The 26960-nt window shown below is 41.1% G+C and overlaps 3 protein-coding genes across 3 annotated transcripts in view; 1 reads left to right on the top strand and 2 right to left on the bottom strand.

The window, feature by feature from the left end:
* mrps11 (mitochondrial ribosomal protein S11) overlaps positions 1–8938 on the bottom strand; it is a 48234-nt gene extending 39296 nt beyond the window's left edge. The window contains exons 1-2 of the mRNA XM_060940468.1: positions 8761–8938; positions 8313–8429 (exon numbers count right to left, since the gene is read on the bottom strand). Of these exons, the coding sequence (XP_060796451.1) occupies positions 8313–8429; positions 8761–8849 (206 nt within the window). The 5' untranslated portion in view covers positions 8850–8938. The remainder of the gene's footprint in view (positions 1–8312; positions 8430–8760) is intronic.
* Positions 1–26960, bottom strand: part of kif7 (kinesin family member 7) — a 208171-nt gene that overhangs the window by 128432 nt on the left and 52779 nt on the right. The window lies entirely within an intron of this gene.
* mrpl46 (mitochondrial ribosomal protein L46) lies at positions 9383–24325 on the top strand. Its single transcript, XM_060941066.1, has 4 exons — positions 9383–9613; positions 11326–11527; positions 20724–20894; positions 23618–24325. Exons 1-4 carry the CDS (start codon positions 9383–9385, stop codon positions 23863–23865), a joined length of 852 nt encoding a protein of 283 aa, XP_060797049.1. The 3' UTR covers positions 23866–24325.

Genomic DNA, 26960 nt, shown 5'->3' with positions numbered 1-26960 from the left:
GTTGTTCAGTGTTCTCCTGATGGTGGACTCATGAACATTAACATTAGTCAATGTGAGAGAGGCCTTCAGTTGCTTAGAAGTTACCCTGGGGTCCTTTGTGACCTCGCCAACTATTACACGCCTTGCTCTTGGAGTGATCTTTGTTGGTCGACCACTCCTGGGAAGGGTAACAATGGTCTTGAATTTCCTCGATTTCTACATAATCTGTCTGACTGTGGATTGGTGGAGTCCAAACTCTTTAGAGATGGTTTTGTAATCTTTTCCAGCCTGATGAGCATCAACAATGCTTTTTCTGAGGTCCTCAGAAATCTCCTTTGTTCATGCCATGATACACTTCCACAAAGATGTGTTGTGAAGATCAGACTTTGATAGATCCCTGTTCTTTAAATAAAACAGGGTGCCCACTCACACCTGATTATCATCCCATTGATTGAAAACACCTGACTCTAATTTCACCTTCAAATTAACTGCTAATCCTAGAGGTTCATATACTTTTGCCACTCACAGATATGTAATATTGGATCATTTTCCTCAATAAATAAATGACCAAGTATAATTTTTTTGTCTCATTTATTTAACTGGGTTCTCTTTATCTACTTTTAGGACTTGTGTGAAAATCTGATGTTTTAGGTCATATTTATGCAGAAATATAGAAAATTCTAAAGGGTTCACAAACTTTCAAGCACCACTGTATGTCTCTATTAGCTTAGCACATCTAGCCACTGGGATTTTTGCTCATTCCTCAAAGCAAAACTGCTCCAGCTCCTTCAAGTTAGATGGGTTGCATTAGTGTACAGCAATCTTCAATTTATGCCACAGATTCTCAATTGGATTGAGGTCTGGGCTTTGATTAGGCCATTCCAAGACATTTAAATGTTTCCCGTTAAACCACTCCAGTGTAGCTTTAGCAGTATGTTGAGGGTCATTGTCCTGCTGGACCGAGAACCTTTGTCCCAGTCTCAAACCTCTGGCTGACTCAAACAGGTTTTCCTCCAGAATTGCCCTGTATTTAGTGACATCCATCTTTCCTTCAGTCCTGACCAGCTTTCCTGTCCCTGCAGATGAAAAACATCCCCACAGCATGATGCTGCCACCACCATGCTTCACTGTAGGGATGGTGTTCTCAGGGTGTTGGATTTGTACCACACATGGCGTTTCCCATGATGGTCAAAAAGTTCAATTTTTGTCTCATTTGACCAGAGAATCTTCTTCCATGTGTTTGGGGAGTCTGACACATGCTGTTGGGCAAACTCCAAACATGATTTTTTTAAGCAATGACTTTTTTTCTGGCTACTCTTCCATTAAGCCCCAATCTGTGGAGTGTATGGCTTAAAGTGGTCCTATGGACAGATACTCCCATCTCCACTGTGGATCTTTGCAGCTCCCTTAGTGTTATTGTTGGTGTCTTTGTTGCAACTCTGATGAATGCCCTCCTTGCCCTGTCTGTGAATTTTGGTGGGCGGCCTTCTCTTGTCAGGTTTGTAGTGGTGCCATATTCTTTCCATTTTGCTATAATGGATTTAATGGTGCTCCCTGGGATATTCAAAGTTTGGAATATTTTTTATGACCCAACCCTGATCTATACTTCTCCACAACTTTGTCTCTGACCAGTTTGGAGTGCTCCTTGGTTTCCATGTTGCTTGCTTAGTAGTGTTGCAGAGTCAGGGTCCTTCCAGAACAGGCTGATTTATACAGACATCATGTGACAGATCATGTGACACTTTGATTGCACACAGGTGGATCTTAATCAACTAATTATGTGACGTATGAAGTGAACTGGTTGGACCAGCTCTTATTTAGGGGTTTCATACGAAAGGGATGAATACCTATGCACACTCCAGATTTCTGTTTTTTCATCTTAATTATTGCTTGTGTCACAATAAAAAAAAATGTGTACCTTTAAAGTGGTAGGCATACTGTGTAAATCAAATGGTGCTAAACCCCAAAAATCCATTTTAATTCCAGCTTGTAATGCGACAAACACCAAGGGGGATGAATACTTTTGCAAGACACTGTAGTGGCTTCACCACTTGTTCTTATGTACCTTTAATAACGTGAGATCATGATTCGCCGTTCTGGTGATTGTAATGCTTATGCGCAATGCGCTGTTGTTACACTCATTTTTACATTCTGACGACATGACGACAGTGGCTCCGCCTCTATGAGGCAGTAGCCACAAAAAATGCCAAATAAACATCTTCTTACTGAAAACTTCAGTATTTATTCTGGGGCAGCCATGGCCTGAAGGTTAAAATCATACTATAGAACAAACATGAAGTATTTGTAAAGTAATAATACTCAAATAGTGTGATCTGGACACGTGTCATGTACAGTGTGTACTTTAAGTCAGGTTAAATATGTAGTGACAGTATTAACATTCGCTATCTAGCATTTATGTGTGGTTTATTCCACAATAACTGTGTGAAATTAAGACAATATTTAATGGATTCTTTACCAGCTGTTATCTCACCGTTCTTTAACCAGACAATCACTGTATTTTAAAGCAGTCTCCTTCAGATGTGAGTTTTTCAAAACAGGATATTTACAAGCCTGTTCAGTGTTTTACCTAAATATAACAGGTTCTGACAAAATAAATTGCGGCTCTGAAATAACTGGATAGAAAAAATCTAACAATCATAATAATGGTTAAAATATCATACAGTATTAATATCCTGGGGGCAGCCATGGCCTGAAGGTTAGAGAATCAGCCTTGGGCCCAAAGGGTCACCAGTTCCATTCCTGGGACCGGCAGGACAAATATGAGTGGAGTTGAGTGAATGTATTCCTTTGTATCATGGCTGAAGTGCACTTGAGCAAGGCACCTAACCCCCAACTGCTCCCCAGGCCCTGTAGCATAGCTGTCCACTGCTCTGGGTTTGTGTGTGCACTGCGTCAGATAGGTTAAATGCAGAGAAGGAATTTCACTGCGCTTGAGTGTACATGTGACGAAAAATTACAGACATTTTAAAACGGCAACTTAATGGACTAGCCAGACTTGAAAATTTATATTTAATTAATATCAACAACATAAATATTTGCTTGTATGTCCAACATTTGTCTTCATAAACACGTCCAACCTCTTTTATGTGTTAGGATTTATGAGGATTCAGAACAGCTTTTGGATCCTTTGAGCCATTCTAGCTTTTCTCATCTGTAATGTAGTGTCACTGTGGGAACGTTAACCCTGTGTCCGAAATCACTCCCTACTCACTATATAGCAGACTAGATAGCGAGTTCGCCATTTTGTAGTGCTGTCCGAATGTATAGTGAGAATTATTACACCCTGTACAGTGGATTCATAGTATCCCAGAATGCATCATGAAAAGTAGTGTCCAACCGATGGTCACTAACCAAGCAATATATACCATCATGCATTGCGGTTGCGCAGAAAGAAAGAAAGAAAGAAAGAAAGAACGAAAGAACGAACGGTGTGTTGGAGTGAATGGATGGAGGAAGAAACACATTATAAATGGACATTCAAGTACAATTGAAATAGTAAGAAAATAGAAAATAAGTTAAAATAGAATAAGGCAGATAAAATACAAGAATAAACGTAACAGTGCAGAACGAGGAATTAATCACAAACCTCAAATTTAATGTAATGAAAGGCAGCGGCAAAGAAGAAAGTATTCAGCCTTGATTTAAAAGAACTGAAAGATGCAGCAGACACAGTACGTTGTATTTATTCATGTGGGGAAATACACTCAGTATTATATATATATATATATATATATATATATATATATATCACAAAAATACATGCATGTATTTATTATTTTGAAAACTCACCAGCTGACTGGTCTGGCACATTTTAATTGTGCGACAGTAATGACGTAAATAACAGCGCGACGGAGTAGCGTCCGAAAGCGTTTGTTCATTTTACCAATGAGCTCACTATATGGTCCTCTAATGCTGGGTTTCAGTCATGTGACTTTGCTTAGCGGTTTTACTGGAAGTGAAATAGCTGGTGGTCTAAACAGCTGCCGTAGTGCAAACAACTAGCGAGAAGTTATCAGAGTATGCTCGTAATCTAGAAGCCACTGCTGGCTTTCAATATAGTCATAAGATTGCTATGTGCAATGGAATCGACCCCTACAGTCTGGGAAAGAAGGATTTGTCATACGATCTCGAAAACTACCCTTCAGTCGAGTTCCCCGACATCTCAAACTATCTGGTGTTGCAGACGTCCTTCTACACCGCAAAACAGATGAAAGCGTGGAAGAGTATGGAGGCTTACAACTTTTTTGTATGTGGCTGGGTAAAGGACCTCGGTCTCAAGTCACTGCTGAATGAATCCTGGATTGTTTTTGCCTGTGTGAGTATGGGTTTTTTTTTGGTTTTTTTAAGCTTTTTGTTCGCGTCTTTACAACAAAGCGCTGCAAGTTGAAGTGTAAACAAACAACAGTTCGCTTGATTCTCACTTGTTGGCTCTTCTCTCTCAGGTAAATCATTCACAAAGATCATCAGAAACCTCTTTAAAGACCTGGACCTTAGTTAAACAAGATGGAGAAGTGATCACGGTGCATTGTAACTGTATGGCTGGGTAAGAATTTTGTCGCGACCTTCACGCATATGGACTTTGTGAGGAGTAAACAAAGAAACAGCTGGGGACTTTAGTGCTTCGTGACTAAAAAAGTACCGTAAAATAACGACACATAGCAAGAAAAGTGCTTGGAAAACACTAAGGACATAGCTGAGAGGGAGATACAAACCATTCACCAAGTGATCACTGCAAACTCGAGCATGCTTCAACTCGGCTCCCTTCGATTTCAGTGAGAGGCTCAAAAGCCACCTTTCTTGGCATCTTTTTGTGAAATCCTGTGTTCGTTCACCCTTTTTTATTAGTTCACAGGGAACCCTGAAGAAACTTATCAGTTTCAGTTTGATCAATTCGAACAACCTAAAACAAACAATGCAAGCATAAGGCATTTTTCATGCAAGTAATGCACCTTCCAGGGGCGTGGGGGGGGGGGGGGGGGGTGTGTCCTGGGGTGCCTGTGACCCCCCCCCTTTGTCAGACCGTACATTTTTTCAATAGCCGCATAAGAATATTAGAAAAGCGGCCACTGTAATTTTTCTAACTTTTTTTTTTTTTTTAAACTAGATTGTCACCTCAGCCTCATTAGGGTTTCTGTAACCTTGTATAGACTTCCTGTGGTTTGGGTGCAAAAACTCAGTTCTGCGCAAGTGCAACACGATTGCACTAGAAAGCATGGTCAAGCTGCCTGTGTAGTTGCAGTCTTTTTAGTTGTGAATTACGAGTGTTTCCTCTTGTGTTAATAATTCACCATGTCAAAGCAAGCAAAACTTTCCTCCTTCTTTCGACATGAAACAATTTATTATATATTTTTTTCCATCAAAGTTGCATTTTGTGGCTTCGAAGCCAAGTTTTAGTGTGCCGTTTCTAAAACACATCAAGAAAACGTGGAAGAATACACTATGGGAGAGTGATCGACATTGACAAGATCGTTGACATCTTTGCCATTTGTCACCCACGACACCTTTTACTGTTGTTTAAGAAACATTTTGGCCGATGAGCAGTAAGACAACAAGAATAGAGAGATCTGCATCGGTTGACGAGGGTAAGATATCAAGCCGCTATCCATACACTGCCGGATAAAGCTGATTTGGCCTAATCATTGTCCGACATCTCAACAGCTCGCAACATGAGATGAAAGAATGACGCAATGACCGTGTTATTTTCTCAAATTTATTCAGTGTATTTTTTTTTTATTTACAAACCTGCGTATGTACTCAGGCCGCCAGTCAGTGTGTGACCCCCGTCTTTGAAAAATCCTCGCTACGCCCCTGCCTTCTCCATACAAACGCTTTGTCAACTGAGCTTTGGTAGACCACCAGCTAAAGTTTCGAATAACTAATGAGGCGGCTGTGACGTCACGTGAAACCCAACAATATAGTAATTCCCTATATGGAGCACTTGCATGTGACGTCACATCCGATCCAGATTGTAAACAGACGCCACCTTGTCGGTCAAACGCCATATTTCCGCCTTCTACTTCTACCTTTTCTTCTGGAAAACCCTACTATATACAATTCTACTACAACGTCAACTCCACTGAAAATCAATAAAACATAAGACGAGTGGAATCCTGTGTCCGAGTCCTTCCCTTTCAAGTGTGGGAAACCCATGATGCTCACATACACTTGACAGTAGGCTGCCACGGGACCCTGACAGGCGTGCAAAATGGATTGCTGCTATCAGGTATACCATATATACAGTAATAGTGATAGACTACAAGTTCTCCCTACCTGTGCACGTTTATGATTTTGTGTGTATTTTTGCGTGTTGTTCGTCTGTACCGGACTTCAATATCCACTACAACCATATGGACTTACTGGACATTGGTTTCCAGCAGAAAATGACGGTTTGTAGCGATTTCCATCGCATGCACAACATTCCGGACGAGATAGCGAGACCAGCGGGGTCTCAATACTTAAGTGACTTACCCGTCCAATGAGGATTGTTATTTTCTTGTTTACAAGATGCCACATCTGAGGGGGGCTGACAAACCCTGAATTTCTGTAAAGATAACTGTCCAGAGATTTATAAGCACGCAGTGCTTCACCACTGAACAGCGAGGGAAAGTTAATGAGGTAATTATACACATCTGGGTATTCCGCTGGCAGTTCAATATCCACTGATACGGTCGTGAAAACTACGTCCGGTAATCGATAAGGGTCACTAATCTGTAGGTCGTTTATTTTAGACATATATCTAGTTATCTGTTCAGGGATGTGATTTGGGGCTGGTGAAATTATCTGAAAATTTTAGCCGGGGGTCTGGGGGCCGCAGGCCCCCCAGAAGCTCCTGGGTTCTGGGGTTTTCCGACTTAAAAATTGTACTAAAATGGCAAGCAAACACACAAGAAAAAACTTGTCATGATTAACAAATTCAAGCCAATTTAATGGTCAACATGCAACTCTGAGCCCCTATAGTAAATTCAATGATTCTTAACTGACAAAAAGCCAAAACATGAAACCTAAAAATGTAATTCTAAATTAAATCATCTGCATTAGAATAAATAGAAAATTGTATAAGGAAAAACAAAATTTATACTTTCAATTACTGTAGAAGTTGAACATACCTAAATGTGCCTTTTCAAACAAACATGATGCAACATAAGAATTCATCCACAAGTCTTCAGGAACTCTCAAAGAAAAAAAGATGCTAGCATCCATGTCCAGTTCCAGCATATCAGTCACTTTTTTTCTGCAGTTTCTACTCTAGCAATGTCAACTTCATATACATAACTATAGTGTTCACTCACCAAAGGATAATCATAACTCCACAGTGTTCACTCACTTAAGGATATTCAGAACCCCAGTGTTCACTCACTTAAGGATATTCAAAACTACTGTGTTCACTCACTTAGGTTTCGTTTCTATCCCGGGCTCCAGCCCAACTTTGCACGCTCGTAGCTCGGGCAGGGGAGGTCCCAGCATCCCCAAACTTGACAGCCAGAGTCCTCTGCCCTCCCCCCAAAGAACCAGCGTGGGCAGGGCGCACTAGCCCCGCGCCTCGGGACGTAATTCGCCCCGAGGCTAGCCGCAGCGCTCCGCTTAGGTTTCGTTTCTATCCAGGGCTCCAGCCCAACTTTGCACACTCGTAGCTCGGGCAGGGGAGGTCCCAGCATCCCCAAACTTGACAGCCAGAGACCTCTGCCCTCTCCCCAAAGAACGAAATCGCTGAACAAATGTCTCACAGTCTTATGTCCAACGTCTGTAGCAACCTCTTTCTCCAACCATTCCCAGCGGAACTTGTTTTTCACTATTCTGTCAATTTCTTTAACTCGATTTGCATCTTTACGCTCGATCACGGAGGCTGCCATCTTTCAACTCTTTGTTTGAAGCGAGCTTACGTACAGCTATCTAACAAGCGCGTTCACTGGTTGTTACAGAGCGATGGGCCAATCACGTACCTCGTTTCATCTCAATGACGGAATTACTGAAAGTCGGAACGAATAGGATACGAATGCGGATTTTTGAGTGAAAAATCTGAAATTTTTTTTTCAAATTTTGAGGTGAAAAAAAGCGGAATTCCGCGAATTCGCGGAAAAATCACATCCCTGATCTGTTCATTCGAAAAATGAGCCGTGTAGTCCGTCGGTTGAAATTGATCCATTTTGTACACGAGTGCAGCAGTATTCAGCTGTGTTTTTTACCGACAAGATGGCGGCTGTTTACATTCCGGTCACGTGACTGCAAGAGGTCTATAGTGAGTAGTGAATGAGTGATTTCGGACACAGTGTAAGAGTCAAAGAAGGTAACTGTGCCCTGGTTTGGTGACCTACCTGAACTCTTTGGAGCTTTTTGGAGAAGTCATGCTGGATGTGAACTCTTGCGACTGAGCTTCAACTTCTTGTAATCGGACAGAACTTGAATAAAGTGTCCGCAGGACATTTCCTCCTCTGCATTCAAAACAAACAGATAATTAAATTCCAACAGTTCATTTTTGTTGTTGAAAATCTGGCCTCAAAGCTAATCACAATAGTCCAAAAGTTTGTGGGACACCTGACCATAACACTCATATCTAGATTTTGATGGGAAAAGGAATTACACGCGTTTATATTACATAGCCAGCTAATATAAATTATTATTTTACTGTTTTATTAACCAAAAAAAGCCAAGTGCATGGAATACTACACTCCTCGGTTATCTCACATCACTGTATGTCTGGTTTGTATCACTGCTCCACATGCAGCTTCTCTGATGCTAGCTAGCCAAACACACACAACTTACATCGTTCTTCCGGATAAATTCAAAGGCTCAAGAAGCTGCTGACATGCCCCTCTAACAAACGACGAAAAAAACCACTGTATTTTGTACATTTTGTTTTTATGCCATTTATTTACTAGTATCTTAAACTAGCTACGACACTTCAGTTTTTCCCTAACCGTTTTCCGAAAACCCCCGCCTCTCTGTCTGTGATTGGATGGTACACGCCGGCTTTCTGGACAAGGATTGGTTAGTATCACGTATTCAGCGGAAGTCTATCGGTAATAACCAATCATAGCCGCGTAGACGGGGTTTGTCAGAAAGCGGGTCGGAAATAAGATAACAGAGCTGCATGACATTGCGGGGTCGCGTGTATCTGGAATGTTCCATTCGGTAAAATCAGTGGGGTGGTCCTAATGCATTGCCAGGTCATGTACTTTTGCAAATGCAGGTAGCAAGTACACTTTAGTTTTATACTTTAAACATGTTAGATACTGTTATGTTCTGTAAACACAAGGATGTCTAGGTTTAATATATTAGCTTAAAACTACATTGTAGTACTAGTGTCACCTACCAACTCCATAATCGTTAGACCCTACTTCTTGAAGCGCTTGCGCTCACCGTTGCATTGTGGGTACTTTCAAAAATGGCGGCGCCCTGTTGGAGGTATGCCTGGCGACCGCTCTGGCAAATTAGTTCAGGACCAGGGAGGTTAAAAGATGCAGTGCGATATGTTTCTTCCAGCGCTCAGAAAGTCAAGACGGCAACTCCACCGTCGCCCTGGGTTCTACACGGCGCCGTGTGTTTACAGAGACTTCCGGTCATCTCTCAGGACCTGAGCCCGGTTGAGGAGAAATTCATGGAGCTCATGCGCCAGGTCATCTTCAACAAAATAAAAACCCAGTTTAGAATGACAACATGAGCAACCTGATATTATGTTCAATATGGCTGCTGTGCAACTGTTTACATCTTAATCTAAATCCCGAGTTACAGTCTTTTTAGGTCAATATTGCTCTGTTTAAAGTGTGAAGCTTATTTCAAACCCATTGTCGTGGAGTGAACAGAATACTGAATCCTATTTGACTCCATGTTTGACCTAAATTGGGCTACATCTGATGAAGTCATTAAATTGGGGGAAGTCATTGCCTAATGGTTAGAGAAGCAGCTTTGGGACCAAAAGGTTGCTGGTTCGATTCCCTGAACCTGCAGGAATGGCTGAAGGGCCCTTGAGCAAGGCACCTAACCCCCATCTGCTCCCCAGGCTGCCCTGAGTATGTTGCATGTCACTCTGGATAAGAGCATCTGCTAAATGCCAGTAATGTAATCGTGCTTCCTGTAGTGCACATTTAAGTATGGAGCCATTTAGGATTTAACCTTTCGGCTTAAGTACCCAAATCCTGAGGAGCACATCACTGTCGTGAATACTGAAGTCACATTTTGAAGTATTCACATTTACAATACAAGTATAAGAGCTCTTACTATTGATTTAGTGCATAATATGTATCCAATAGTAATAAAGCAGACTCCAGTTGACAGGTTAATGTGAAACACAAGAGACTTGATGAGATTGTACACATGCTGCTCATGTTGTAGGTACAGCATGCTTTTTAATTTAAAACGAAATTTTCAAGGGTGTTTCATGCAGTGTTGTAGTCGAATCCGAATCTAGTCTCAAGTCCGAGTCATTAAAGAAATTCGAGTCGAGTTCACTATTGATCTGAGTCGAATCCGAGAACAAGACTCCAACCGCACCGTATGACGGTGGCTGTTGCTGCCTTTGTGTGAAAGCGTCTCTGCTACTGTGTTGGACTAATGTTACTGCTCGACCGCCCCATTTTAGTTAACAGGCTACGGATAAAAAGCTTGTTCATTGCTCAGCAAGCCCCGCCCACTATCAACAGGGCAAATAATATGAGAGAGGGTTAACGCTAGCTAGTTCATCAGTCAGCAAGCCCTGCTCTCAACAGAGCAATGAACATAGTGTGTCACTTCCTTCACCGGGTGGAGTCTTGCCAAATGACAATTGAAGTTTGAGGTTGTCCCCGTCATCTCCTTGATAGTTCTACATACGGAACACACAGCAGTGCATTTTTTCCCACTGCACGAGAAGTCTGTATAAGCAAAGCGGACAATCCTAGAGGCGTTCTCTCCAGGCATTTTAGCACCATTAATGTTAGTTTGTTCCTGAACATGACGTATGAACAGGTGAATGTGCATTCTCTTGCACAAAATTAGTATAAAAATTAATGTGCAAAATTATTATGGCATGTTACAAAAAATGAAGAAGAAAATCCAAAGTCCTTGCCTTCAATTTATGAGTTCAAATGTAGTTAATGCACGAGTCCAAGTTCAAGTCATCAGTGCTCTGCTCAAGTCACGAGTCCTTAAAATTAGAGCACGAGTTGGACTTGAGTCCGAGTCCTGGACTCGAGTACTACAACCCTGGTTTCATGTATATGTTTACTGTACACAAGATTGATAATTATGTCAAAGTTTTAAAGGTCTCCTGCATGGCTTTATCCAGACTTCATCCTACTGTAGCTCTTTGTTGTAAGAAGTTTTAACATTGTGCTGTGGGGCTTGTTGTAGATGGAGCTGGAGAGAAGCCTGCTCTCAGACCACGAGCTGCGGCTGTTGGAGGACGCCGAGCGCATGAGCCGCAAACAGGATGCTGATTATGACTCGGATGATGAAGAGGGCTACGGTGGTCAAGAGATCGTCACAGCACAGGATTTGGAGGACGCATGGGAACAGAAGCTCAAGCTATTTCAACCTGCTCTGAGAACAAAAGGTGTGGAGACTAATGAAATTTAAAGAAGTTTATTTTATGCAATAAGTAATTCAGAGTAACAGTGAAATAGGTATGTGCTGATCCCATTTTGTAACTTACTGAATTAATGGGAAATACCTGCTGAAATTTGATCCTAATCTACTTACTTTTGTCACGGTGGTGTAGTGGTTAGCACGGTCGCCTCACAGCAAGAAGGTTCCAGGTTCGAACCCAGCAGCTGGCGAGGGCCTTTCTGTGTGGAGTTTGCATGTTCTCCCTGTGTCTGCGTGGGTTTCCCCCACAGTCCAAAGACATGCAGGTTAGGTTAACGTGGGGCAGCCTTGGGCTGAGGTGCCCTTGAGCAAGGTACCTAACCCCTGACTGCTCCCCGGGTGTTCTGGTGTGGCTGCCCACTGCTGTGTGTGTGTGTTCACTGCTTCAGATGGGTTAAATGCAGAGGATGAATTTCACTGTGCTTGAAGTGTGCATGTGACAAATAAAGGTTTCTTTTCAATTTAATAATTGCACAAGCAAGCTTGAGCTTCCTGAGATTTGGACTGATCGACACTTCTTGGCTGGTCAGCTGCATTTGATGTAAGAGGGAAAATAAGTTTTTGTTAATCTGGCTTCTGGCTGACTGATTTATTTAAAATGGGACGCAATGATCCTAAATTGGCTACTTGGGTTTATATAAAAAGGAGGAAAAAAATGTCATTCGTACATCAGTGGATAGTGATCCAGCACGCCAAACTTGTTTCTTCCCTGTATCATTCTTAGGGTGGGTCTCAACAACAAGGATTAAATTTAGAGCTATTAAAGGTTTTTTTTTTTTAGTTTTTAGCGCTTGACTGGAGGCAACCACAGACATTTTGTGTCTTGTCAGTTTAGGCAGGAAAGTCTAATATTAAATGAGTTAAGTCAGCTTAATCCAGTAGGCGTTTGCAAATATTTATTTTTTTTTCTTCCTGTTTTTCATTTTAAAATATTAAAAATGTTTTATTTCCGGCTTAAGGAGAGTTGGGGAAGGTGTCATAATATTAGCAGCTGTGAAGTGAGGAACTGTGGCAAATGCAAAAACTCACCTGGGTGGTGGATTTTTAAGCTATTCTGCATTAACGCACAACAAACAGTTAAAGACATTTTCGGTATAATCCTTTTACAAATCAGCTGTCTAATGTTCACATGCCCACCAGTTTCACTGTTGATGCTGCACATTGTTGAGCAAGACCTTCAGTGAATGCTTAATTAATCTTTTTGGGTCCAAAAAGACTTTGACTGTCTCATGTGAAAGCAGCGAGACACAATTGAGGTTTTTCACCTGACGTCACAGGGTCACGTGACGCCCCGGTGTCCGCCATTTTGAAGGTCAAGCTAGCTAATGTCAACAACATCATAGCTGGTATGTTACTGTAGCAATGTTTACGTTCAGTCATTTGGATGACTGTTAAAACCTTTCAGTCTCAAGTTTTTCCTTTACTGTATTTACTAGTTTACTGTAATTATGATCCAGCAGCTATTTACACCGGATCCAGTGTAAATAGCTGCCGAAGCGCGCTCTGGCTTGCTCCCCCTCAAATTAAGCAGCGCGCTCCGGCTTGCTCCCGGAGTGCTCCGGCCGAGGTTCCGGAGTGCGCTCCGGCTTGCTCCCCCTCAAATTAAGCAGCGCGCTCCGGGAGCAAGCCGGAGCGCGCTGCTTAATTTGAGGGGGAGCAAGCCGGAGCGCGCTCCGGCAGCTATTTACACTGGATCCGGTGTAAATAGCTGCCGGATCATAATTACAGTAAACTAGTAAATACAGTAAAGGAAAAACTTGAGACTGAAAGGTTTTAACAGTCATCCAAATGACTGAACGTAAACATTGCTACAGTAACATACCAGCTATGATGTTGTTGACATTAGCTAGTGCTAACAGCTAGCTGCTAGTGCACTGCTACAACACAGACACCGACCCTAATAATACAGTTCTTGGTCATTGCCTGGTAACGGCAAATTTATAACGGGCCATGTCTCAACAGACTAAGAAGTTATTTCAATGACATTTAATAACATTTTGTTTATCCTGAGGACCAAAAGTAAATGAAAATGTGAACAAACCTTAGCTGTAATAAGATGGCGACCACCGGCTCCAGGGACGACCCGCTGATGTAGGCATGTTACCCAGCCTGACACAAAATATTTGTAGGCATCCAAACTCTTATACGCTTTCAGATCAATACCTGTGTATGGCGATGGGTTTTTAACGACATAGGTATACAGATCATGTGGGCCAAAGTCAGGTAAAGACGAGGGCTTCGTGTACTTCCGTACGTCAGTGAACAATCCTGGTGGAAGCAGGTAAATGTCGTTCTCCAAGCCTGCTAACCTCAATTTTTGCAAATACCTCTCCCTCTGCTCGCCCTGTAAATGCCCTACGTCGCTGGATAGTGAAGATGTTTTCTGCATCTCGCTCCTTTTTCTTTAATGTTTTTCGTTTGTCGCCTTCCTCGCATTCAAACTGATTCGAGCCGTGACGTCCAAAATGGCAGCATCACATGACTTGGTCACGTGGGTGAAAAACCTCTGCTGTCCTAAATGTTTGTTTTGACCTGAAGTCATTTTTGGTCACAAACTAATGAGATGAAAGTCACAATCGCTGATTTGTGAACATAATTTGAAAGCAAGTCATTTATTCTTAAATGTAATGAGGTTTCATGACTGAAGGACAATCCAGGAAAAAACAAATTAAATCTGTCATTACATTACATTACATTACAGGCATTTAGCAGATGCTGTTATCCAGAGCGACATACAACATACCCAGAGCAGCCTGGGGAGCAGTTGGGGTTAGGTGCCTTGCTCAAGGGCACTTCAGCCATTCCCTGGACCAGCAGGAATCAAACCAGCAACCTTTTGGTCTCAAACTATTTGATCATCCACAAACAATAGCCCAAATAAAAGTAGGAAAGGGCATTTCCACCATTTTATGTTTAACCCCCCTGGTGTCTAAAGGTATTTTCTGGTACTATAATGATTTTGGCATGCTCTGATTTTGTCGTCAATTTCAACAAATCTAAGCAGTATTTTCAAAGTCATATGACCTTTTTTTTTTTTTGTATTCAGCACAAGTTCAGCTACAATAATATCTCTGTAGTATGTCGGTCATGATTGTACTTAAACAAAAACAAAAAAAACAGTTAAATAATGTTATAAAAGCAGTTTTAGAACTGTGTTGGAATGTGTGAAAAATACATGATCTTACCCATTGTGACGAACCGTTTTGGTCACGTGAGGTGATTCTGTTCAGTCTTAGGAATGTAATCAAGCACAAAAACTTAAATCTGCTCCACTGATTTGGGCAATTAACTGGCCATCAAAAAATTATGTCCTATTGTTTTGGGATAAAGGGTTGGCAGTGGGAGGGGTATTTAATGAGAAGTGTAAAAATTTTCATTCATTCAATGAGAAGAGTGAAACCCCCTCCCACTGCCATCTCTTAATCCCATCAGGTCAAGTCACAATGGGTAAGGTAATGCTTTTTCCACACATTCCAACACAGTTCTAAAACTGCTTTTTACAACAGCTTCATTTATCTGGTATTTGACTTTATTTTAGTATTTGACTCTTCAGTGTGTCTTGAAATTAACTCTTGTACTATTTTACACAGTTCAGAGCTACAACCAGCTCTGTTACACAATTACTCTGTAATTTTGCTCCATCTCCAAATTTTACTCTCTAAACTCAAAATGGAGCAAAATTAACTATTTTTGAGGAAAATACTTTTAACTCTGGAAGAATTGCTCAGTCATTTTTCCTGTGTATGCACTACAGCGTACACACATCTGCTCATCAGAAATAGAAGAAATATTTACACTTACTCAAGTTGATCTTCGACCGGATCAAGTCGAAGTGTGTGTAAGTAGTTGTTAAAAAAAAAAAAGGCACTGCTCATCAGTGTTGCAGTTCCCAAGATTGAACAGAATCGCTGCCCTGAATCATGAAATGAATCATGAATTGACTCGCTCTCCTGAATTGTGAAATGAATCAAATCACTGTCCTGAATTGTGAAATGAATAATGAATTGAAATCACTGTCCTGAATCATCCGAAGCGCATAAAATCTGCATGCCATCTCTCAAGTTTTACCTCCAAATAGCCTGAACTATGCCGGAGAGATTTTATCCTGTTTACGGTGGGCGTTCCCACCACAAAAGAGAAACCAATCGAAACCGAAAGAGTGAAAGTGATTATTATGCCGTTACCATGTGAATAGTCTTTTATGAATGTGTAATTGCATGCTCAGCGCGCCGACTCCAGTGTGACTGAGTAAGGTGACAAGTTTTATGTTTCATCTAATTTGGGTAATTTAAAAACTATATTATTTGGCAGTGGGCACATAGGAAATTACAAAGTACAAAGTTTCTGTCAATATGTTTATCATGCTTGTATGATTAAAAAAACCCCGAAGATATTTATCCAAATACATGACCTACTCATTCTGAAACTGCCGAGCTTCGCCGACGAAGCTCTCGACCCCAAAGGGTTAAAGGGAATACGGGAGGGCGTAATAATGCTGCATTCATGATGCCTTGTAAGTGTTGGCAACAAGCTAGCCAGTGGACAAGCAAGTAGCATTCGCAACAAACCAGCTAGTCAACCAACCTTAGTAATATCTCTAACGATAAGCTCAAAACAGCAATTAGTATGGCCAATGTTATAGATTTAACCAAATACTATGTCTGTATATTAACTGATCTAAAGCCAGTATGAACAAATTTAAAAGTTTGCACTCCAATGTATGCAGCCATATTGATTTGATTTGGCGTCACTCTCTGTAAACTAGAAAGGAACTGGTAGTGTTAGAAGACTACCCCAAGATGATAACCTGATGGGGCATTTTTGGTGGATTTTACTGGTTGTCGGCCAGGAATTACTTGTACGAGTTGCAGTCTCGCCTTGAACACAGCATAACGTTATTAGCTGTGCAGTCAGGAACTGCTGGATGGCAGTGGCAAAAGCTCAGCTGGATGGTGAATCTCATCATTATCTCTAGCCGCTTTATACTGTTCTACAGGGTCGCAGGCAAGCTGGAGCCTATCCCAGCTGACTATGGGCGAAAGGCGGGGTACACCCTGGACAAGTCGCCAGGTCATCACAGGGCTGACACATAGACACAGACAACCATTCACACTCACATTCACACCTACGGTCAATTTAGAGTCACCAGTTAACCTAACCTGCATGTCTTTGGACTGTGGGGGAAACCCACATGGACACGGGGAGAACATGCAAACTCCGCACAGAAAGGCCCTCGCTGGCCACGGGGCTCGAACCTGGACCTTCTTGCTGTGTGTGTGTGTGTGTGTCTAAAAAAATATATATATATATATATATATATATATATATATATATATATATATATATATATATATATATATATATATATATATTTTATTTATTTATTTTTTTTGTGCAGTGGCAGAAATGTTTAAACAATTCCTCATACATTTATACACCACTACAACAACAGGCTTCACTTCAGACAGCCATCTTCCTATTTTTCTCAGGGGAATAATTCTTCGGTTTCTCAGAGGCTCTGGCTGAACTATGGGATAGCGTAGTGTTGTACGTTTGTATACTGTAGAGCTAGTAGATCATGCAGGTACCGTTCAACTTCTATCAAATGCCTACTGAGTATTCACACACCCTATGGGAGTATGTGTATTTGGATGCAGTACAGGAGAGCAAAATTAGGCCGTGCTCTCGGGGGGAGGGGTGGCATAGTCTCTTTCCACTGTCAATCACCGCGACACTAGCCGATCATGGGCGTCTGTGAGCTCATGTATACAGAAGTGGGCAGATAGCCCGTTCCTCCAAGTGTGTTAGTGTGGTGATACAGTTACTTTTTAACCATGCGTTCGTGTAGAGAACTGGCCGCATTATGAACATAACCATTCACACACTTGACTGTACTGCATGTGTTGCTGGGGGATTCCACAATGTTCTACGTCATGAGCGTCTGCCATGATGGTGGATATACAAAGCAACTAGGATGGCAGCTGCTGAAAGCGTGTCTGTAAACAATGCTGAATTTTCTCAGTGCTATCACGATTTGAACGGTCGAGCGAAGATTCGATACAAAGAGAAGATGGATATGTGTGGCTTTGACCCATATTATTAAAAAAAAAAAAGTTGGATTTTTCTGGTTTGGCAGACTTTGTGGGTTGACAAATCTCAAATGAAGGCTTATAAGTCCATGGAAGCCTATAGCCTTTTGTGTCTGGATGGGTAAATACCTTATTAAACCATTCAATGATGACAAAGCAGTTGTACTTGCAAGGGTGAGTTAGGGCTTCTTTTGCATTTAGTTTACTTCTATGTGTAAACAACAGATGACGTGTGAAATTGACAAGTCTCTAGCTTTATGGCTCACAAATCACTTTAATTTGTTTCAGGTCAACCACTCTAAAATAATTTTATAGTTTTATAATAGTTATATGAACCACGACAAAAGAATGCTCATTTTAGAGCAAAATTCTAGCAACACGAACTAAAATTCTTCCATGATATTATTGAGAGAGCTTTTGAATCTCACTTGAGATGAAATGATTACTGCAAACATGAGCTGTTTTGGTTTTAGCCTCTGTTAGATCAGCCCTGCCAATGTTGTTCAGCCGTGTTCGTCTTCCCTCTGTACTAAGCCTCAGTTTCCTCGCCCTCTTTACGAATCACGGACAGAATTCTGAAAAATTGGAACGTGCCACGTTCACGAGTACTGCTGTGACCACAACCATATACAGCACAAAGATATGACAGAGCTAAAAGAACGCTTAAAGGAGAACTGAAGTCATTTTTAAACTTGCTTTATTTCTTAATGTGTTATTCAATTACATTTTTGGTTTTAGTAACCTTATATCATGACTCGTATTGGCAACTAATTGCAATTAAATATACTTATCGGCTTATTTGGTTCATAGCCATATTGAATTTAGTTCGTTTGGTCCACGGCAGGCGTCACTTATCCGCACGATCTTCACGAGACTTGTGCGAGACTTAGAAACGTGAAGTGTCAGCCAGGTGTCAGTGCTGCCATTTTGAAAACTGTTTTCCAAACGAAATATTGCACAAAAACGAGTTTAAATGACGATTACTGCCTGCTTTTTTCAAACTTTCCTGATTGCTATCAAAACAAACAAAACTTTTGGCTTGATTACATCAGCGTTCGAAAGAGGGTGCGTGTGTCTTTTGACAACGTTGGCAGATGTTGGTGACTGATTTCCGCTGTACGTTTTACTTCCGTCCTGTGATGTCTCGCACAGGTCTCAACGAATCTCGTTTATGGCCACTGCTTTGACATATGGACTGATATATTACATAGCGTATTTCAAACGCTCATAACTTGCTATAGCAGTGACAAAATAGCTCTCAAAAATGCATTCCGATATTTAATAAAATGAGAGAAATAGAATTTTGATGATAAATTTGCCTTCAGTTCTCCTTTAAAGCAGTGGAAAAACGGAGTGTTGCACACGCGTGACTGTTTTGTATGGAATGTTGCTTGACCCCACATTTATATATCCACCAACGCGGCTGACATCCGGGTTTCTATTTTGCTTTGACGTCACTTGCAAGTCAAGGATATAGAACTTCCGGATTTACATGATGTAACCAGTAAACATGGTGACACTCTAGGATGTTAGTACAGTATTTGGTTGTACTGTTCCTACACTGCCCCTACTGTTAACGTGCATATTGCATCTTGTGGATGCGTAGCATCAGTTTTTGAGGACGAGGACAACCGATGCACCAAACAGACGCAGAACAGCCATCATGCACACATGAAAGCAAAGTTAAAGGCAACTATATCTCCGCTCCGACGCTGCCCCCGACTTCATATGAGCAGCAGTTTGAAAAGATGCGGTTGGCTGGGGTCGCGTGCCTCAGAGGAGGCACATAATAGCCTTCACCCTCCCTAGTTCGTAGCTGTTGCGCGATAGAGTTGTCTGGTGGGTGGGAATTGGCCAGGACTAAATTAGGGAGAAAATCGGGGAAAAATGCCCCCAAAAAGTGATAATTTTTTTTCCCTTTTTTGGCTGAAAACCAAAAGTGCCTTTTTGACTATTTTTCCCTAATAAACATATTTACTGTTGTTGTCTGTACTTAACTATATACTTGACTCAAATTGGCTAAGTCTAGGATACTTTGACAGATTTTCTTTCAAATTACTGAACTTGACATTTTCCTTTTTCCAAAGAAAATGATGGAAAGAAAGCGAAGATTCCTCCAAGTCCAGTCCAGCCAATCAATTTGCACGTCTCGTGCTCTTAAAATCTATCTATATATCCATCTATCGAGTCCGTCTGTCCAGGACGCCCCACTGACCAGACACGACTTCTCCACTGATCTCTGTCCATCATTGCAGTTCCCGAATGTTCGCTATTCCAGAGTCATCCAGTAGGTTGTCTATATACGTGACTCGTCTTCGTCCTTTGTTGACTTTACTTTCGATTGGTTGCCAGAGTACAAGTTTGTTGGCCGTTTCTTCATGTCTTACACAATGTCCCGCCAATCTCATTTCACGCTGACGAACCTTTGTTGATATTTTAGGAAGTTCCCCCATAACATCGTACAGGTGTTTTTAAAAGACTGCTCCCTGTCATGTGAGGACCAGGGCGAGGTTTCCAGATGGTGTCATTTAATTTCAGAGAGTCCAGAACACCTGTGCAAATCATTCCAGATTACTGTGCCGATTTGCTCATCACCTATTTTATTGGGGAGAAAAAGAGACAGCTCTTTGAGTGTATTTTTTTGAGTGATAACTCGTACTAGTGTACTCCGATGTTAAATTGCGGTGCTTCTATGCAAAAATCGCAATGGTCGCGTGGTCAGGAAATGTAATCTAATCAGAGTGATATCGTAGCAGTGTAAAATCATGTCGAGACGATTAACGCATCGCACGAGCATGCTGTAGTCGTTCACCTCGCTTACATTAATAGCGTTGTGTAAGTCGTGCTGTGCAGCCTGGACCTTATTTAATCCAAAAGCAGTGTGTGTCCTGATAAAATAACTATACTGTAATTGTTTTCTTCCTGATATAATTTGAACTACAGCAGTGATGTCTCGTTGCCCCAGCTGGATTATTTGTTCTTCCCACACTGCAGCTATTCAGAGGATAAATATTAGCGAGCACAACTAGTGCTAAGTGTCTCATACTGAGTCAGTGATCTCCAAACATTTTGTAGCTTCTGACACCACAGATGTGAGCTTGGCTGAGCGCTGCCTGGGAGACAGCGTGGTGCTGCTGGTGAATCAGGATGCTGGCTCCCAGAAGGTTTGGCTTCTGCCTCAGTTGCCGTGGGAGCCAGGAGAGACGCTGAGGCAGACCGCAGAGCGTGCCCTCACCAGTTTGCCAGGTAATGTGCCCACTTCCTTTTACACCATGTCTGTGTGCCAAGAAGAAAATTTAACTTGGTCATTTTGATATGAACTTTTATAATGGCTTTTACTTGTTCCAAGAGCAAAATAACATCCAGACAAGAGCACAAACAATTGTGCTGGCTAAAAAAAATAAAATCTGAGAGACACTCAAGCTGCTTTATAATGGCAGAGAAGATTAAACAGGTGCACATGGGATCCGGTTGTAGGTGATTAATCATACTAGCACAGTTTTCTCTGATTCTGTAATATATGCATCCTTTTTTTTTTTTTAAGCAATTAACATATTTTCCAGACTACAAGTCGCTCCTGGATACACATACACCCTATTACATTCGATCAGGTTATGGAAGTGTCAGTGCTGCTTCTTTATAAAACTGGCACAATGACCTGCGAATTACACAATGTTTATACATTCATTTTACTCTTCAGCCATTTAAATACTTTCTGTTGGACTGATACAACAGTAACCTGTTTACCAGCAGCATGGAAACTGTTGTTTACAAGTGTGATAATTAAGTGCATGAATTTATTTATTTATTTATTTATTTATTTATTTATTTATTTCATTTTAATGTATGTTTCCTGAGTGTGTAATAAACATGGGTTTCAATTTATGTATCCAGTTCATTTTAAAGTTGTAAAAATAAGCAAAGGACAACTTTTAGACTAATGCAAAATGATGTACATCGATTTGCCAGTTTATTTGTGAGCTTGTAGCTACTCACATTGGCTGTTCTCAGAAGAGCTACTGTAGCACAAACTGCTGAAAAAGTTAATGCTGACACCTTTCTGTTTCAGCCAGCATTAACCCTTTCAACAGTTTGTGCTACAGTAGCTCTTCTGTGGGATTGGACCATATGGGCCGAGCCTTCATGTCCCATGCGAATCAACAAGCCTTCGACACCCATGACCCTGTTGCTGGTTCACCGTTTGTCCTTTCTTGGGCCACTTTTGGTAGGAACTAACCACTGCATACCAGGAACACCCCACAAGCTGTGCCATTTTGTTCGATGCTCAGACCCAGTCATCTAGCCATCACAATTTGGCCCTTGTCAAAGTTGCTCAGATCCTTACGCTTGCCCATTTTTCCTGCTTCTAACACATCAACTTCAAGAACTGACTGTTCTCTTGCTGCCTAATATAGCCCACCTCTTGACAGGTGCCATTGTAATGAGATAATCAGTGTTATTTACGTCATTTAACATTATTTATATAATTACTGACCTCTTTGAGTGGTGAAATGTATACATCACGAGTGAGTGAGGCAAGAAGATGACGATAAACTTCAGATCTTCATGCCACCATGTAATATTCTTTTATATAGACACATTCACAAAAAAAAGCAATTTAATCAAAAGAATTTTAATTTTGAACCAGTTCACTATTTTGACAAGAAGTGTCCAGTCAGCAGGAAAACACTGGGAGTGACGTCATCGGAGTGAAATATCAGGAATTATTATACATATAGGGCACTTTTTCCATGGAATAAAAACCTGTGTTCTATTCCCTTCTAGCAGGTTTCATTTATTTGGTTTGATAGCATGCAGTATTGTTAACATACCGCATATCCTACGTGTATTATGTCACTCTACCCAATGGAGAATGAGCGTTGAATATGGTTTATGATATTGCATGATTGTCGAGACGTGATGTCACATGTCGGAGCTGATGTGACTATCCATTGACAACTTTTCTGCTGCGCCTGCGCAGAACCATTTCTTTGTCCGTCAGGAAAGGGAGAAGCAGTAGCACTGGATTAGCCTTGTCTAGGGTTAGCTATGCTATAAATAAACTGAAACTAAAGACGCACTGAACATCCGAAAGGCTACCAAAACTTCATTAGATATTCTTCACGCATATTTACAAGAGAAAAACATGCAGACAGACATCGAAAAACCGGAAAAGAGACACATCGGAGACGTAAAACTTCTGTGCTAGTGAGCGACTGGGACAATTTGTAAATTAACAGGGCCACAAGGTTCGCTTTGCTAAATACGGAAGATTTTAAAAGAATTTTGGCTGCCAGGCTGCCCCGTTGTGTGTAGTTGTCGATGTTGATTTTAAAAGTAACTAAGTAAATTACACAGGGAAAGGAGTACTTAAGTATGAGTGAAAAATACTATGGTGAGCATGCGTGGAAGAAGAGACTGGAGACGGAAATCTTAGTTTCTTGGTTGTTAGCCTGTGCTGCTTGCTCTCGATAGCACTGGCTTGACTGCACTAGCATTAGCCTTCGTGAACACTACTGCTGAATGCTACATGGGTTGGAAGGTGAGTATGCTGATGTGAAGAGAATGTGTATGTATAATAATATTGGCTGGCTTTTTTTCATGGTATATCAGATATATTCCATTCAGCTACTCGTCTTTGACTCGTTCAAGATCATGCTAGCTGAATAGAATATATCTGATGGACCACTCAATGCCAGCCAATATTATTTAAAAATGTCATTCAGATTCACGATGTATTTCATCTGAAAAATGCAAGTTTTTCAACACGAGATGATGAACTGCATCTCTTCAAGCCAATGTGTCCCCCCAACCAAAGTATCCAAATTTATCAAAACAATTGAAAAATGTTACACAATGGCCTGGAGGTAGTTCGTATGAAAAATACAAGTTGTGTATTTCCCAGTAAAACACTTGTCTGTATTTTATATAATATATACAAATAGTGCTTTTGTTTTTTCTGCACTTAGGTGCAAAATTGAACGCAACTTTCCTCGGAAATGCTCCTTGTGGATTTTACAAGTACAAATTCCCCAAAAGCATCCGGACCGAGAACAGAATAGGAGCCAAGGTGTTTTTCTTCAAAGCCGTGCTCTCTGGTCGCGGCAGTCTGCCACCGGAGAAAGACGGCTTCGTGTGGGCGAGAAAGGATGAGCTCCAAGATTACCTCAAGCCAGAATACCTGAAACAGGTCAAGCGATTTATTTTGGATCTGTGACATGCTGAGAAACTGGACCCCATGTAGAAATGTTATACACACTGATGTAAGGCACTTGCTCTGACTCGATGTGGTGGGATTGTGACAAATCAGATCCCTTGTCTCTGCTGATTAAAAATAAAATGTTTGGGTTTTTTTTTTTTTTGGAGCTCCATTTCCACACTATAATCAGTTATGGCTGTGTGACTAAGCCTGACATAACAGACTAAATAAATGCAAATTTCTAGAGGAGTTAAATGAATCAGGTGTGATGGGCAGTGTGCATCGGAGTGTGGCGGGGTCTGGAGTTTGACTGAATTATGTACCAGTTCCGCAACCACAGATGAGACAAATATACCCTGTTATTTTACAAATGTATGTTAAAGATAACAATCTGGTCTTTTCTAATGTTTGAAATTTGTTCTCTTTGTATTTCTTTGTCATGTTTTGAAAAATAAATTGAATGTTTGGTTTTTTTGTAGCCTACCTGCATGAAGTTGACCTTTAAACTTCATTTTTTTTTCTGCCCCACTGACTCAGTCCTTCTTTTTTTAGACTTTATAGTAATGTTTTATGTTTTTGTGTCACTGATCATCAATATTAATAATGTCTGATGGAACTTGAGCCCTATAACCCTTCAGTGCTTGTTTTTTTTTCTTAATACCAGCTGTAGAAATGTAAATAGGAGATGGAAGTCGTGTAATACTGAGTAAAATCTCTTTGAAAAAATTTCATTTCACCTTGTTACTCTCAGCTCGAGCCTTAAACAACATCTTTAATGAAAATTTTAATTCTTCAATGATTTGTCATGTTAAACATGACTGATGTCACTGTTGTTGAATTCTGGAAAACGGTTTAAAAAAAAAAGTTTGAGCCACAGTGGGGTTTATCTGTACATATGTGCTATATAGCCAAAAGTTTGTGTACATGTCACTATCCCACCCATATATCAGCTTTCCTTAAACTGCAGCCACAAAGTTGGAACCATTCAGTTGTATAGGATGCCTTTGTATGCTGAATCATTGCAGTTTCCCTTCACTTGAATTACTGGAACCGAGCCCAAACATGTTCCTGCATGACAATGGCCCTGTGCACAAAGGGAGGTCCATAAGATTTGCCAAGGTTGGTGTGGAAAATCCAAATTCTTGTTCTTGGCTGACACGTGTGGAAGCTGATATGGTCTTCTGTTTTTGTTGCCCATCCACCTCAAGCTTCAATTTATGGTGCTTTCTCAGATGCTTTTCTGCTCACCATGGTTGTAAAGAGTGGTTGTTAGCTCATCTGGCTGACAGGTGATGAGTTTATGCCATCATGTGTTGTCCGGCGTCGTCCATGTTTCACGAAAATCACTTCTCTCAATTCTTCCCCGATTTTTATTCTTTGTGGCAGGAAGGTAGGTCTGCCTGGAGTGCATATGGCTTCTACCCAAATTTGCATAATTGCAGTTAATAATGAAGATATGGAGTAATTAAACCCTAATGAGCAGTTTCCACACACATTGCTTCTTCTCCCTCAGTTCAACAATTTTGATTCTTTCTGGCATGAAGGTAGGGGTACCTAGACTGCATATAACTTCTACCCAGATTTGCTTAATTATAATTATTAATGAAGTAATGGACTAATTAAACCTTAATGAGCAGTTCAACAAAAATTGCTTCTCAGTCAATTCCTTGCCGTTTTGGATTCTTTCTGGCAAATAGGTAGGTATTCCTAGGGTGTATATAGCTTGCAACATTTATTGCACAAAGCGGCCCACTTTAGATCGTTCCTTCTGGACTAAATGGTGCTGGAGTGAGCTACGCTGTCATTAATGGTCTCGTTTGAATTTCCCACAGCCTTCCTGTCTGCTCAGCGGTGGGTTTCCCAAAAGAATTGTTGGGTTCGCCCAGAAAGAGACCCTGGATTCCTTCGTGAATGCCTTCCCTTCGGAAGGGACGAGTCTCTTAACGTGAAGAGCATCTTAACTAGGAGAGAGAGCGCTCATTGTGTGGCTTGCTCTACCATTTAACGATGATCTTTGTACTGCGATACTTTTGCAAAACTCAGGCCTGGTTGTTCTCCTCTGATGTCTCTCCTCAGCAAGTTCTTTTTGCAGCATTCTGTGTAAACATTAGAGAGACTAGTAAGTGAAAAGCCCTGGGAGATCAGCATTTTCTGAAAATACCCAGAGCAGCCTGTCGAGCACCAACAACCATGCTATAGTCACTGAGACTCCGGGAAATGAAAACCAACTTTGTCAACGTCCAAATATTTATTGACCTGAATGGATATATAGTCTGCTTAAAGATAATTAAAAGCTGGCTAGCTAAATGTAATTTCCAAACACAGTGAAAGTAACAAAAAACACACAGAAGCCTAATTAGTTCAGTTTGAAATCAGGTGCTAGCTGTCAAAGTGTCATTATTTTCTCTCTTAACTTGACTCATGGATGAGAGAGATGCAAAAGAACAACATAGTCGTCAAAGGTGTCAAAATTTCAGTGTTCTTGAACATACCACTGATTCACTAACCAACTTCTTCCTCTACAAAAGCCCACTGGGAGGCAGTAGTGAGTTGTAGAATTGAGGAAAGGCACTTTGAGGACGTGAGAGTGATGTTCTATAGACAATAAATTTCTCTGTCGTCAAACACCGAAAGAACATGCTTTTAATATCGTTCACTCCAAAGCATCAAACACTCAATGGCTTTTGTGCTGAATGTGCGTAAACAGGCATTAGTGAAACTATTCCTGATTGGACAATTTGATTGCGTGGGTGTCAGAAAATTGGAGTTTGACATATTTTAGTCAGCATTTTGAGACAGGCTTTGCTCGTATATATTAACCATACGTTTTCAAAACCACACGAAAACAATAAAACAGTATGGTGATGACTTGTGACAGCCTGTGTGTGAGACAGATAAGTTTGATGTAGTACCTGTGTGTCTCATCTCATTATCTGTAGCCGCTTTATCCTGTTCTACAGGGTCGCAGGCAAGCTGGAGCCTATCCCAGCTGACTATGGGCGAATGGCGGGGTACACCCTGGACAAGTCACCAGGTCATCACAGGGCTGACACATAGACACAGACAACCATTCACACTCACATTCACACCTACGGTCAATTTAGAGTCACCAG

The sequence above is a fragment of the Neoarius graeffei genome, chromosome 15 (assembly GCF_027579695.1).
Source record: "Neoarius graeffei isolate fNeoGra1 chromosome 15, fNeoGra1.pri, whole genome shotgun sequence".
Taxonomy (NCBI): Eukaryota; Metazoa; Chordata; class Actinopteri; order Siluriformes; family Ariidae; genus Neoarius; species Neoarius graeffei.
Note: the sequence above shows the minus strand (reverse complement) of the source record. Positions and strands in the feature narration are given on the sequence as shown.